Source organism: Chiloscyllium punctatum, chromosome 23 (genome assembly GCF_047496795.1).
Source record: "Chiloscyllium punctatum isolate Juve2018m chromosome 23, sChiPun1.3, whole genome shotgun sequence".
Classification (NCBI taxonomy): Eukaryota; Metazoa; Chordata; class Chondrichthyes; order Orectolobiformes; family Hemiscylliidae; genus Chiloscyllium; species Chiloscyllium punctatum.
This window is the reverse complement of record NC_092761.1, coordinates 86,586,133-86,602,301: the sequence shown is the minus strand read 5'-3', so window position 1 is coordinate 86,602,301 and position 16,169 is coordinate 86,586,133. Positions and strand designations below refer to the sequence as shown.

Here is a 16,169-nt window from a genome sequence, read left to right as displayed (position 1 = left end):
CAGATGCTGGAGATTAGAGTCAAGATTAGAGTGTTGCTGGAAAAGCACAGCAGGTCAGGCAGCATTCAAGGAGCAGGAAAGACGAAGGGCTTTTGCCCGAAACGTTGATGTTCCTGCTCCTCAGATGCTGCCTGACCTGCTGTGCTTTTCCAGCACCACTCTAATCTTGACCCAAAGCCAGTCCTGCCTGTCCACCAATTTCAGATGCTTATGTGAAAAGTGTCAAATGCTGTCCTAATATGTATTTTTCCTTTCTAAACTTAATAAGATGTAGATTATTGTTTATTCATGATGTGTACTTTTACCACATTTAATAATATTTATTTGAAATTCCGTAATTACTTAAGTCTACAATACAATTAACAGACAGTAATCTCTTGAACAAATCAGTGCAATATACTTTATTATTTTAATAGATTATTAGGATGTTTTAGAAGATGATCCCAAATTCACATTAAATTTAAGATAGTAGAATTTAATTTTTACAGACTTTTTCACAGTATTTTCTTTGAGAAACTTTCAATCCATCAAGTTTATTTTGCATGCATCATCGACTGAAAATGGTAAGAAATTCTTATATGTATACAGTATATGATAAAGGCTAATACACTCAAGTCAATCCCACTGCAATGATTCTTTGAGGTGCCATTGTTCGATTAATGTAGTTTGAGGCATTATGTGTTCATTCAAACTTGCATTCAGTTGAGTAAATTTTGCAAATTTGTATTTTTATTGTGGCACTCATTCAACTGAAGCACAAATCTAACCACAATGTCTGAATAAAAAGTTTCCACCTGATGACAGTTCCTGACAGAGCACTGTATGGGCAGAATCAAATATTGGGAAACTTTATTCAGGGTCACCCAATGATTGCAAAACATGTTGTGAAAATCTCACACTCTGCCCTTCTGTGGGGCAGTGTTTCTGCAAATCAGTTCTGCTCAACATGGAATGATATAACACAAAAGGAGGCCATTCGGCCCATTGTGGCAGTGTACATCGTTTGAAAGCACTATCCCACATTTAACTCTGTTGCCTCGCAAATCTACAATTGGCTGTGAGTTCATAATTACAAATGTCACCAAGTTAAATTATCTGCAGATCATTCTCATTTCGCAAATGGATGAATTTTAAAATGGGACATTTTGTTGAATTTGGTTATTTTGCTCTGCAACAGTCAATCGTGTTGTTACAAAGTCTGGATTGTGCTTCCTTGCTGTCTCACACTGAAGCCACATTGGATTTTTAAAATTTGGCATGTACAGCGTCTGGATTCTGTTGCATCACTGTGTCAAACCGAGATGCTGTTTCCTTATTCTGTACTGGAGCATAGATAATATTTTCATTACAGTTCTGTACTTCATTGAGTATCTGGAGTTTGGAATGTACAATATCCTGATCTTGAGCTTGTGCTGTAGACTTTAAAGTGTTTTTTCTGGTTGAATGTACAATGGAGTAAACAATATCCTCATCAGATACCCGGACAGTGCTGTTCTGCAGGTTTCCCTAGGGTATAGGTAAAGTAGAAATATTTGTGTTTTATTTATTAAAATACAATTAACTTATTAGAATGGTGTACACATTATGTTTCCAATTCCTTTCCCCACAATCCCACCACCACACACAATTGTATTGTTCCTCGCCTGAATACATCCCTTCATACAGCACTATAACTCAATTAATACAAAACAAATCTGGGATAATCCATGACCCCTCAAGCTTAAAATCACACTGGCCATCAAAACTACAATAGAATTAATAATAAATATTTGTTACGATGGTAATATTGGACAAGTGTGGCTTGCTAGACCATTAGTTTGCTTTCTGTAGGTCATAAGAGTTATACTTCATAAATAATACACAGCAATTATTTTACCAAGTAGCTTGCTAGTCATTTAACTTAGAGTCATAGAGATGTACAACACAGTGACAGACTCGTCAAACTCACCCACGCCAACCAGATATCCCAATCTAATCTAGCCCCACTTGCCAGCACCCGACCTATGTCCATCCAAACCCTTTCCATTCATTTACACATCCAGGTACCTTTTAAATGATGTAATTGTACTAGCCTCCACCACTTCCTCTGGCAGCTTATTCCACACATGTACCACCCGCTGCGTGAAAAGTTGCCCCTTAGGTCTCTTTTATATCTTTCACCTCTCACCCTAAACCTATGCCCTCCAGCTCAAGACACCTCCACCCCGGGAAGAGACCTTGTCTACTTATCCTATCCATGCCCTTCATGATTTTATAATCCTCTATAAGTTCTCTCGTAATAGAATCCCTACAGTGTGGTATCAAGCCCTTCGGCCCAGCATGTCCACACCGACCCTTCGAAGAGCAACCCACCCAGACCCCTTCCCCTACCCTATATTTACCCCTGACTAATGCACCTACCCTACAATCTTTGAACACTATGGGCAATTTAGCATGGCCAATTCATCTAACCTGCACATCTTTGGACTGTGGGAGGAAACTGGAGCACCCGGAGGAACTGGACCACGCAGACACGGGGAGAATGTGCAAACTCCACACAGACAGTCGTCTGGGGCTGGAATCGAACCTGGCTTTGAACCTGGCATTGTGAGGCAGCAGTGCTAACCACTGAGCCACCGCGCCACCATAAAATAGGAGTAGACGGACATTCGGTCCCTCAAGCTTTCCCTGTCATTCAACAAGATCATGGCTGATCTCCTTTTCATGCCAGCTCTGCATAGCCATCAACTTGCCGATATTTCAAAACAGTGTCTTCTTTAAATATTTGTAGTGATCAAGTCTCCGCAACTCTCTGGGGCAGAGAATGCCAGACAATCATTACCCTCTGGAAGAAGACACTCTTTCTCATTTTCATCTCAGTTGTAAAAGGGTTCTCCCATAACCTGTGAATATATCCTCTAGTTTGAGATTTCCCCCACCAGTGGGAACATCTTTTAAACATCTACCTGTCAAGCCCCATTGATGGGGCTAGACCTGATGAGCTTTTCCAGCAATTTCTGTTTTTGTTTCCCATCAGAATCTTGTATTTTTCAATAAAATTGCCCCTCATTCTTTTAAATGCTAGAATGTATAAAGGCTTAACTTGTTTAGCTGTTCTTGATAAATTAATCCCTTCACCATAGAATCAGTTGAGTGAGCTCCTTTGAAAGGCCACTAATGCCAGTACATCCTTTCTTAAATACAGGGATCAAAACTGTATGCAATACTCTGGGTATGGCTTCACCATCACATGTACAGTTAAGTGACATGATTTCTTAGAAAGACTGTCTTTATCTCACTATTCCAAATTATTTTTGTACTTTTTTTTAATAGAATAAATCAGGAATCCACATCACTGAATCCAAAATCTTTTTTAACTCTGCTTCGGAACCTACTTCCCAAATAATATTAACAACAAATAAACTTTCATGACCTGTTAAAGAAGTGACAAAGTTCAAGTTTTAATTTTCCAAAAACCAATTTTGACTAAATCGATAGAAATTAGAGTCGGAGATATTGCCTGTCTGAATTGCGACAAAGGTGAGACACTGCCAGTATGACACTCCTGTAGTTTATCAGTGAATCTTACCCCTACAATTACAAACTCGCAAGACATTATACTGTTATTCTGGATGTAGGTTTGCTCGCTGAGCTAAGACACTTCCGTCAGGATATTTTCTTAATGAGGGAAACGTTTGGTGAAAATCCAATGTATGACTCATTTACCAAGTGAAAATTAGCCTTCCAGCTCAGCGAGCAAACCTACATCCAGAACCTCAACCAGAGCTACAAATCTTCACAAGACTCGCTAATTATACAGTATTTTATCTGATAGCTAATAAATTTTAGGTTCTTACTTTCTATGGAATTTTGTTGAATTGTCTGAGTTTAATCACACATGTGAAATGCTTTGTCATTCCTGAACAAGATCATAAGAAATATACACAGGCTTGAGCTAAGTGATCCCTTTAATTTGCTCTCTTATTCAATATGTTTACCACAAATTCTACATCAATTTAATTTTCCGACCCATTACAGTACCATTCCATGAATACCCAATACCTCCATACTGACTAAACTTGACAATGTAGCACCCACAGTCGTCTGGGGTAGAAAACTCTAAAGATTCACAGCCCTTTGTGAGAAGAATGACCATTTTGCAGTGACTCTGGATTGTGTACCAGTTGTATCTTTGTGCTCATACAAGCTAATGGAGTGGTGGCCTTAGAATCATAGAATCCCCAAAGTGCTATCTGGCCTATTGAATCTGTACCAACCCTTTGAAAGCATCCCACCCAGACTCAGGCCCCAACCTATACTGTAACCCTGCATTCAGCATGGTTAACCCACCTAGCCTACACATCCTGAGATACTACAGAAAATTTAGCACCTAATCTGCACACCTTTGGAATATGGGACAGATCCCAAGCAGACACAAGAAGAATATGTAAACTCCGCACATCCCCCAAGGCTGGACTTAAAACCGGTTCCCTGGTGCTGTGAGGCAACAGTGCTAACCACTGAGCCACCATCCCACCTTTGTATCTGAACTGGACTAGATTCCAATGGATAGGAGTAATTCTTCAATGAAACAAATGGTTTGATCACAACTAGAGTGCAGAGTTCTGGGCATCACACCTCAGGAAGAATATACTCACCTTGGAGGAGATATTTATTGGAATGATACCTTTTCTCCTAAATTAGTTTCAACTACAAGGAGAGATAATGTGAACTGAACTTTTACTACCTGGAATTTAAATGGTTAAGGTATGCTTTGAATGAGATTTCCACGATATTAAAGTAAGTAGATCATGAAGATAAAGAAAAGCTATTTTTGATGGGTGGGGTCTTGGATGTTTGGCCATAGTGTAAAAAGTAGAACTAGAACTTTCACAATGGAACACTTCTCCATTCCTTGGAAGATAAATATTGGGGAAGCTTTTCCACCAGTGCAAAAAAAGAATAAATTTAAAAATATCTGACTTTTGTTATCCAAAGGTATTGAGGAATGTGAGGAAATGATAGGAATTTGGCATTATGTTACAGACCAGTCACTGTCTCATTATATGGCAGACAAGACTCAAGGTTTAAACAGCTTTTGGTTCTGGTGGTGAGATTGGGGTGAAACATGAGATGGGAGATTTGGAAAAATTGTTTTTTGTTTTTCAGCAGAGTTTGTCAGTCATAGCATGCATTTTGATTTCACAACATCTCCAAATTTCATGATGAATACTTGAAGCTTTAGATTTTTCAATTATTCTGGCTTTGCAAGAAGCCAGTGGCCGACTGAGTTTGAAAGTCAAGTTTCAAAGATAAAAATGGGGACACGTTTTAATCCGTGCTCTTAATTCTTATACCACCATTCAGTTAAAATCCCTTGTAAAAACAAATCTCAGAACTAATATGGAGAAAAACCTATTGAGTATGCAAGTAGGAATGTTTTATTATTTCATAAAAATGTATTAAAGGACTCATTTTTTTACCTGAAATGAGAAATCTTCTGATTGTTGTGCAGTATTCATCACTGCCCTAGATCTGCAGCAAAAAAAATGTCAAAACGATAGGGTGAGAACTTTATCTTTTTTACTCTGCATTCTATATACTATCAAGAAATACTGGTGAGCAGGAGGAAGTTTTGAGAGATTATAAAATTAGCAAATTGTTCCCATATTTTCTCTCTCTGCAGAGTGCTGTAATATTTCACAGTGTGGGATGATTTGACCGTATGATTATTTAAAATATTTTTCTTGGTACTTTTATCGTTATGACTTTAACTGTAATGAAACCAGCTGTACTGAATTTAACATTTATTTATACTCTTGTGACTTCTCAGAGAAAAGATAGTCATCTAATCTCAAATCTCAAACACTGCAGTTGAAGTCCAAAGCTAAAAAGGTAATTGAGGTTAAGACTGAGAAATGTTTAGAAGATCTAGTTTACATGAAATGAGCACTCTACATTAGTTCTGTATCTAATGTTTAGATTTGTAGACTACAAAAAGAAGAAAAAGTGTTATAACTGGAAAAAGTAACTACAATATTTTCTACACCCACAATATGCACCTTTAACACAGTAAAACATGCCATGCTGCTTCTCAAGAGTAGTAGCAAACAAAATTTGACACCAGTCAAAAGTGGGGTGCTGAAAAAGTACAGCAGGTCAGGCAGCATCCAAGGAGCAGGAATTTCTTTCCTGATTAAAGACTTATGTCCGAAATGTCGATTCTCCTGCTCCTTGGGTGCTGCCTGACCTGCTGTGCTTTTCCAACACCCCACTCTCGACTCTGATCTCCAGCATCTGCAGTCCTCACTTTTTCCCAAATTTGACAAGGAGGTATATAGTGAAAAAGGAGGTATGATATTTTTCCACATGACCACTACTGGCACCTCCTGTTTGCCACCTCAACCAGTTTGTGGCACTGGGTAAGGGCTGTTTGGGGTAGTTCACTGCCACATTCCACCTTTGGCATTGGTCTGTCTCATGTCTCATCTATCCAGTGATCAGTGGTAGAGGATACTTCACTGTAGAGTATTTGCAGAAGAGGGACTATTCTTTGATAATAGAAGGATTATTACATGGTAGCAAGTACAACTACATTTGGTCAGGAATAATTATTAGGGAGCTGATACAAATACATCTGCTCCCTCTGAAAACTCTTTTCCTTTACTCATACACTGTATATGACTTCAATTGAATGGGTGAAGCCACCGTAGCACAAACATTAATCCTCTCAGAACATTAACTTGTACAACAGTGGATTTCAAGGAATGTCTTGTGAAGGAAGAGAGGTAGGTAGAGAGATTGCTACAGAAGGAGTGAATTGCAGAGCCTGTCCAGCTGAAGGTGATTGGTAGAGTAATTAAAATCAGGAATGCTCAGGAGGTTGGAATTGGACATCAGCTACTGAGATCTTGTTCCCTAAAGTAGTTACAAAAATGAGGAGTAGTGAAGCCTTGGAGGGATTTGAAAATTTCAGAGTTTTGTGAACCCATGTTGGTCAGCAAGCATGTGGAACTTAGTGGGAGATGGGAGAGTACAGTAAGGTTTTGGTATTGTATCCAAGGTGAGACACTTTCATCAATGAGGGAAACGTTTGGTGAAAATCCAACATATAACTCATTTACTGACTGAGTTAAAAATCACACAACACGGGGTTATAGTCCAACAGGTTTTTTCAGAAGTACAAGGTTTTGAGGCGCACCCTTTTCATCAGATGGTTGTGGAGCAGGACCATAAAACACAGAATTTATAGCAAAAGGTTACAGTGTCATGTTGGCTGGAGTATATTAAACAAACTTAAATTAATCCTTTTTTCTTTTAGAATGGGTTTCCTAGTTTCAGTTCATTAATATGTAAATTCAAGAACTCCTTTTAAATCACATTCTCAAAATAACTTCAGATTTTCTAACAAAAGGTGTCATCTCAGTTCAGACAATGCATTGTAGGTGTGAGATTAAAGTCTGTCTGTGTCCCCATCTTGAGTCAGACTGGTTCTATTTCTAAAATGGGATTTACAGTATGACACCTTTTGTTACAAAATCTGAAGTTATCTTGAGAAGGTGATGTAAAAGGAATTCTGGGATTTACATATTGAAACTAGCAAACCCATTCTAAAAGATGAAAGACTTAATCTAAGTTTGTTTCATATATTTCAGCCACATGACACTGTAACTCGTTTGCTATAAATTCTGTGTCTTATGGTCCTGCTCCACAACCACCTGATGAAGGGGCAGGGCCTCAAAAGCCAGTGCTTCCAAATAAACCCGTTGGACTATAACCTGGTGTTGTGTGATTTTTTACTTTGTCCACCCTAGTCCAACACCAGCACCTCCACATAATTTACTGAGGGCATCTTATTTATGGCCGAATGAGCCCAGTGCATCACATTTGATAAGCAGTTGGACGAATGAATTTTCAAGTCAGAAAGAATATCCAGCCTCCTGTAGATATATTTTAATTAGAAAAAAAATCATTAACAACAAAATATTATACGTCATTAAATGCTATTTGAAGCTTACCTGTGCAGACCTGCAGCACTTGGTTTGTGTTTTAAACATGTAATTAATACGATGAGCAAAATGATGAATCCCGAAATGCCAAACCCAATTCCAACATATATTATGTGGAAGGATGCATTTGTGTCACCTGTGTACAGAGTGAGATGTTACTGCATGATGCCCTGATGAATTCAGTTGTTTCAAGGTCTAGTGAAAGAGACTAAAGGATGCTTTATATTTTTGTCCATGAAAATTGTATTCGTCTGAACAAGCCAAATTTTCTTCACCATTTTTCCATCTCGCTCATGCAACTTTAACAGCTTGTATTTATGGTCTTATCTTTAGTTTTCTAACAGGTCTTAAGGTCCTTCAGAGCAACATTATCGAAGAAAATTTGGGACTGAGCATGGTCAGCAGACCAATAGCTTTGTAACACAGATTATTTTAACAAGCAGGTTAATGGAGGTGTGTGTGTGTCTCTGTGTGTGTTTGTGTGTGTGTGTGTGTGAGAGAGAGAGAGACAGACAGACACAGAGACAGAGAGAGCTTTGGAAAATGAATTCAAGGACTTAGGATCTAGGCAGCTGAAAGCACACTTGCTGATGGTGCTGTGAAGGGGTGCAATACTTTGTCCAGCAGCTACCCATGAGATTGACAGATTTAGCCATTCATGTTCATCCTGGCCTTTCCCAAATACCAGAATAAAAACGAAGACAAAGCATTTAAAGAATGAAGATGAAAAGACCACAATTGGAGCATGAGGTGAGGGAAGAGAAAGTATTGAAGATGACTCATTGATGTCAGGTATGAAATAAAGCAAGAGAGATTTAACCAGATCTGGTTACCAGCTCTGGGAGGACATATTCCTTCATGAACTCCCAACTCCTATCAGCTCATTGCAGTCTTTGACTTATTTCTAATTGTTTTAAGCCTACTTAAATAAAGAACAGTGAAAGTGTAAAAATGTTGAAAATCTGCCTTTTGCATCTTCTTACTCCATAGCTGTCCTTGTGAAAGACACCGTGAACTGTTGTGGTTGTGGGTATGTTCACAATCTTCTAAAATTCCAGAAGACACAGTACAGCAGGAGGTTCCACAGCACTGAGGATGTCACCCAGACAGGGCACGAAACTTGTGCAAATCAATTTCCCAGCTCAGTGACCATACCCACAACCACGGCAACCAGTACCTGAGCTACAAACCTTGACACAAACCTTGATATAGTGAACTGGTTTGCAAAGGTTCAACAAACATGCATTGTCTTGTTAAAGCTGTATTAAGGTTTTTTTAACCGATAGGTTTTGTCTAAGTGTGAAAAATGATCCGGCAACCATTTCAGTAACATTTCACAGACCCTTTCATCACATCGAATGGTAGGGTTTTAGCATATTGATCCTTGAGTGTGATAATTCTCAAATGCTGTAAAGCTTAGAACGTGCCCACGTTTTCTACAGAAGCAATTTACAAACTGAATAGATAACAAATAGATGAAAACCTTTTTGAAGGCCTGTTTGCAACTAGATGTTTGCATGGTTTTATTTAACTGTTTTTTTAATGCTGCTGTAATATGGTAAATGAAAAAACTTAGATCTGTATTCACACTTTTCATAACCTTATGTAGTTGCTGTGGAAACACAGTAGATAATTTGTGCACATCATGTTCCACAAATTGCAACACCAGATAGTTGGTGGTATTGATGTTGATTGAGGGATAGATATTTCATCATGATACAAATGATAAGAATTCAATTTCAGTTATCCCTAACTGTGTCTCTGTTTGCAGTTCTGTCACTGCAAAATCAATTTCTATGCTGGCTATGTTTCAATTGCTGGTCCTCATGTTGCTGAGTGCCAGATCTTAGGGTTCAAGTCCCACTCCAGGACTCAGTGCAAAATTCCACCCTAATGTTTAGGGAATAGTGCACTATCAGAGATACATCTTTTTGGATGCATTGTCAAAACTAAGACTCAGTGTTAACTGCTGAGGTGAGTCTGATAGAACACATGATACTGCTTTAAAGAAGAGCAGGTAAATTATCTCCAGTTTCCTGACCAACATCTGCCTTGATCAATATCACACGAACGGATTATCATGGTCACATTGTTTTTTCGTAGCAGCTTGCTGTGCCCATGTCAGTGACTACATTTCCTACATTACTAATGACAATTTAGGGAGGGAGATCAGCCAACCTTACCCAGTCTGGCCCATGTATGACCTTATGACTCTATGTGTGACTCCAGACCCATAGCAATGTAGTTAACTCTTAAATGCAAGCGATTTAGTTCAGGGGCAATTAGGGATGGACAACAAATGTTGATCTTACCAGCAAGGCACACATCCCACGAAATGAAGAAAAGTAATTATGACAGTGAAGATATTTCATTCGTAGTTTAGTGCTTTGATGTGCTTTGAGTTATGAAGAAATCGGATATCCTCAGCTGTCACCAAAAGGTGCTATAGAAATGCAAATCTTTCTTTCTTCACCTTCTATGTCTTATTCTGTCAACATTTTGAAGCCAGGTATTAGATTTACCTTTTGTTGGTGAAGTTGAATTTTCGCCTGTATTTGTATTGTTCTGTTGCACAGTCCTTAGCTCTTTACCAAGAATTCAGAAATTAAAAAAAAATTGTTAAAAGCAGTGAATTAGTTAAAAACATTGGGGACAATGACAGGGCTGGAATATACATCTTTGGGAGAGAAATTACAAAAACTCAGATAATTCAAGTTCCTAGTTGACACTTGGTTCAAGGAGATAGCGCTCTGAGGTGATTAAGTGTGAGCTGAAAATGTGTTGCTGGAAAAGCGCAGCAGGTCAGGCAGCATCCAAGGAGCAGGAGAATCGACGTTTCGGGCATCAGCCCTTCTTCCTTTTCCTGAAGAAGGGCTGATGCCCGAAACGTCGATTCTCCTGTTCCTTGGATGCTGCCTGACCTGCTGCGCTTTTCCAGCAACACATTTTCAGCTCTGATCTCCAGTATCTGCAGTCCTCACTTTCTCCTTGATGATTAAGTGTGAAACAGCATGAGAGAATAATGAGAAATCAGAGGCCATTGCCTACTTATTATTACCATGTTGAGTTTCCTGGTTTGTTGAAGGGACAGATGTGACTTCTGTAGCATTCTGATTATCTAAAGAAAAACATTCATTATAAATAATATTAATATCCTTCAGGATTTCAACAGATACTGTAGAACATAGCCCAAAGCCTTATAAGTTACAGATTGTGGACATTCTCAGCTTCCTTGGCCATTCCTTCCTCTTTTGAAACTCAAGCTGTTTGCTCAAGTCTGAAAATGTTAACTCTATTTTTCCCTCTCCACAGAGGCTGCCCGATTTGTTGAGTATTTAATGTTTTCTGCTTTCACTGACGTCATGTTGCGCCTATAACAGTGTGTAAAGCTCTGAACTAATGAAGTACTTTTGAAATGTTGCTGCAGTAGCAATGCAGTAACGTGGCAGCTAATGTGCTGCAAGATCCCACAGACACCAGATAGTCTAGCATTTCATGTCTAGATGACTCTTCTTCACCTCTGATGAAGAGCCATCTCAACTCGAAACGTTAGCTTGCTCTCTCTCCATGGATGCTGCCTGACCCGCTGTCATCTCCAGCATTTAGATTCCAGCATCTGCAGTAATTTGCTCCCAGATAATCTGTTTGAGGTGTTGGTTGGCCAGAAATTCCTTGCTTTTCTTTCAAGTTATGCATTGTGAGATTTTACTCTCAATTGACAATAAAGTGAAGTCTGTGGCTGAGGCACGGCTGGTCACCCTCTGGTGTCAGAGCCAGAAGGCTATGGATTTAAGCCCCACTCCAGGACCTGGGCACAAATATCAAAGGCTGACACTCTCAGCAGGGAGCCCTGCACTCTTGGAGACTCTGTACTTCAGATGAGGTGCGAAACTGAAACTATGCCACCTCTCTCAGATCAGCTTAATAATATTCTTAATATTATTTGCCCCTCAGTCAATATGAGCCAAAACAGATTATTGAGTCATTATGACATTGCTGTTTGTGGGAGCTCTCAGTGTGTCAAATGGGTGCAAGACTTCCTACATTACTCTAGCAATTGCTCTCTGAAAGTACTTCACTGGCTGTGGAGGGGATGAATGGTTGAAAGGCTCTACAGAAATGCTAATCTTTCTTTTCCTTTTCAAGGTCTTAACCTGGAGCTTTGTGGTATGTCTTTGAAATGGAATTTGACCAGCGTCACCCCAACACAAGGCCAGCTGCCTGACTCAGTGAGATTGGTGCTACCTGCCACACTGTTGCTGTATTGAGTGAGTACTGCACGGGTAGAGTTTCTGATTTTCAGCTGAAATGTTACATCGAAGGGAGGCTGTCAGAACATCTCCAATGTGAGGTTTTTGCTTCTCAGTTCTTGTGTCTGATGGGCATGGGATGCCAACCTGTGTTTCTATTTTTGTTCAATCACAGGATGTGGATGTTACTGGTAAAGGCCAATTATTGTTGAGAAGATGGTGATGAGAAAGCAGAGTCCTTGTTGGTTATAGATCTTGAAACTACATTTCAAACATGACTGTGTGGTTATAGATCACATGAATAGATTTCAACCAAACTGTTTGCTGTTGTTGTGGGTATGTTTGCCGAGTTGGGAAGTAGGTTTTCAGATGTTTTGTCCCCTTTCAAAGTGACATGCTCAGTGCTGCAGAGCCTCCTGTGAAGCGCTGCTGTCCTGTGTTGGTTGGACTTTATTTGGTTTTACTTGCGGTTGCTGGTTGCTCGTTGCAGTGTTGGTATATTGGGTCTAGGTCTATGTGTTTATTGGCAGAGTCCGTGCATGAGTGCCCTGCTTCTAGAAGTACTCTGGATGTCCTCTATTTGGCTTGTCCTATTATTGTTGTATTGGCCCAGTTGAATTTGTGGTCCTTTACATCTGTGTGCATAGCTATGAGGGACAGCTGGTCATGGTGTTTCTTGGGTAGTTAATGTTTGTGGATGTGGATTGTTAGTTGTCTGCTTGTTTGTCATGTGTAGTGTTTTGTGCAGTGTCTGCATGGAACCTTGTGTGCAGGGGCTCACCTATCTCTGGGCTCATAGCAAAAGCAGTGATGCACAAACTAGAACAAACAGCCCTCCCACAAATCCAACCCAAACTATGGATCAGGTACATGGTTGATACTTTTGTAATCATTAAAAGAACAGAGTTCAAGAGCCCACACCGGATTATCAACACCATACTCATAGGGATCAAATTTACAAGAGAGGTGGAAATTAATGATCAACTCCTATTCCTGGAAGTGATGGTAGAAGGAACACAGAATAGGGAATGCACCACAAAAGTGTACTGGAAAGCCACACACACAGCAACCAGGTCCTGAAGGCCAACACAACAATAATAGGACAAGCCAAATAGAGGAGATCCAGAGAACTTCCAGAAGCATGGCACTCATGCACGGACTCTGCCAATAAACACATAGACCTAGACCCAATATACCAACACTGCAACGAGCAACCGGCAACCGCAAGTAAAACCAAATAAAGTCCAACCAACACAGGACAGCAGCGCTTCACACGAGGCTCTGCAGCACTGAGCATGTCACTTAGAAAGGGGACAAAGCATCTGAAAACCAATTTCCCAACTCGGCAAACTTCCCAAAGTCAGCAACCACCCGAACACACACAAGAGAAGCTGTATTAGGACCCTGTTCAAAAAGGCTACAACACACTGCAGCATTCCCGATCTGCAACGACAATAAGAAGAACAGCTCTACAGAGTCTTCGCCAAGAATGGATATCCCCGCAACTTCATCTGCAAACAAGGACATGCCATGAGTCAACACACTAGATATGCTACCTTGTATAACAAACATCTTGGAACTGACAGCCAGACTTCTCCACCCACTAAGATTCATGACAGCCCATAAACCAACAGTCTTGCTCAAACAACAACTCACCAGGACAACAGACCCTATACTCATCATGTGCAAGACTAACGTGGTGTGCAAGATTCCATGCAGAGATTGTACGAAACACTACACAGGACAAAAAGGTAGACAACTAACAATCCACATCCACAAACACCAACTGGCCACTAAACGCCAGCTGTGCCCAGTAGCTATGCACACAGATGACAAGGATCACAAATTCAGCTGGGCCAACACAACCATCATAGTACAAGCCAAACAGAGGACAGCCAGAGAATTTCTAGAAGCGTGGCACTCATCCACGGACTCCATCAACACGCACATAATCCTAGACCCAATACACCGGTCACTACAACAATCAACCGGAACCGGCAACTGGAAGCAGCAGGGACAAAACCAAATACATTCCAACCAACACAGGGCAGCAGTGCCTCACATGAGGCTCCACAGGACTGAGGCTGTCTCTAGAAAGGGGACAAAGCATTTACAAACCAACTTCCCAGCTTGGCAAAACATACCCATAACCATGGCAATCAGCACCCGAGCTACAAATCTTTATGCAAACCTTGAATATTGATTGGTTTTCTAGACATTTTGAGAGGAAACAGGTGACAACCAAATGGCTATGGATCTGTGGTCACCAAAGGACCAGACCAAGCTGGAACAGCAGACTTGCTTCCCTAAAGAATGTGAGAGAGCCAGATGGACTTTTATGTGAATCCAGTAGCTTCATGGTAACTGTTTCTGAGTCTGAGTGGACCTGGGGTGCAGTGGGTAGCTTTTCTGTCACTGAGCCTGATGGTCAAGGAAGGTATATTCATAATGAAGCCAAATGGTTGTGCCTCAACCTGCAAATCCTCCTGGTTAATGGCAGGTGGTAGGCTTCTAAGAGATTCCTGGTCAGCCACAGGATGAAAAGAATGTTGGAGCTCTGCCATCACTGTAGCTCCGTGTTGCTGGAATGTATATTGCCGCAGCCATTCAGACTTCTTGTTGGAGGTGGGATTTGGGGTTTGGTTGGTTCAAGCTGGCTGGAGTGGAGATTGATGCCAACAACATGGGGATTAATACCCATTTGGGTCTGGGATAGATTGTATCTGCCTCCCAACTCGACCAGTGATGGACAGCGCAGCATTGTGGCAGACAATGGTAGGGAACTCTGGAAGATTTATTGATAGTACCTCTTGCTCCAGATTTTATTTACCTGAAGTTGAGTTACCCAGCAACCATGGGGGATTTGAACACAAATTACTGAATTATTCATTGGGTCTAATTGATGTAACATCCATGCTACCTTACTGGGATAAGATGCCTTGGGCCCAGAGGACACATTCTCTCTGAGAGTCACCTTGTTTCAGGCGAGGGGTGAGGTTGAGAAAGTGGGACCTTCACAGAGGCCTCACCTGGTGCAGGAATGAAGCCTGTACTATGCAATGCAAAGCAGTGATCCAAGGTAATCAATCCCTAACTTACTGGGCTATGTGGAGTCGACAAGCTTGCAAACACACCCAGAAAGTGCCCTTAACAAAGAAACAAATGCGCACGTGACAGGGCACAATCTTTTGAAAACATGTGTACTGAAAGGTCCTAATTCAGCAACAAGATTCCCAATCCAAACAGGAACTGAGAAGGAGAAAATGGATGCGTGTAACACTGAATTTATTGTATAAAGTGTGTACACAATCTTGACTTCAATAAAGATCGACATATGAAGACCTACCTTGTACGGTCAAATTACAAACTGTTTGATAGATCTGACCTTCCACCTTCACTTTACAGTCGTAGATTCCACTGTCATTCACAGCCAATGTCATAAAACGCAGTGAAGCATCTCCCTCGGTGCCATTGCTGGAAAAAAAGGTGATTCTCTGCTGCCAACCATCAGTCACGTAAACCCTTCCACCTGAGAGTGTTAAGATCTGCCACAAAGTTAAACAGCAGTCACAACCGCATGAAGAATCTTTAATCAGTCTCATTGTTCATGGTCAATTTCTTTTCCCAACAATTGGCAAAGTCATGATTCTTGGAAGAATCAAGACACTTGGTGGTGGAATAAATGCAATCAGACATTTAAAATTGAAATGAAGCTATCAATTCCTCACACAACATTTCAAAGCCAACCTGTTTACTCTGGAAAGCAAATTGCTTTCAGAAACACAGGTTTGACAATCACCTCTTAACTCGATATATCATTCTCCAGGAATTCCATCAGTCATGCCCCCTGCACATGGCTTTAGCTATATTTTGTGCGAATGTAACAAATCCATCTGATTCAATAAAGGATATTGACCTAACCAGACTTGTC

General features: G+C 40.4%; 1 protein-coding gene across 1 annotated transcript in view; it reads right to left on the bottom strand.

The window, feature by feature from the left end:
• Window positions 1–449: 449 nt before the first annotated feature.
• The window catches only part of LOC140494219 (uncharacterized), a 122,827-nt gene continuing 107,107 nt past the window's right edge, over window positions 450–16,169 (bottom strand). Inside the window, exons 4-9 of the mRNA XM_072593396.1 lie at window positions 15,585–15,783; window positions 11,047–11,106; window positions 10,511–10,573; window positions 7,998–8,124; window positions 5,463–5,514; window positions 450–1,506 (exon numbers count right to left, since the gene is read on the bottom strand). Coding sequence (XP_072449497.1) covers window positions 1,246–1,506; window positions 5,463–5,514; window positions 7,998–8,124; window positions 10,511–10,573; window positions 11,047–11,106; window positions 15,585–15,783 — 762 coding nt within the window. The 3' untranslated portion in view covers window positions 450–1,245. The remainder of the gene's footprint in view (window positions 1,507–5,462; window positions 5,515–7,997; window positions 8,125–10,510; window positions 10,574–11,046; window positions 11,107–15,584; window positions 15,784–16,169) is intronic.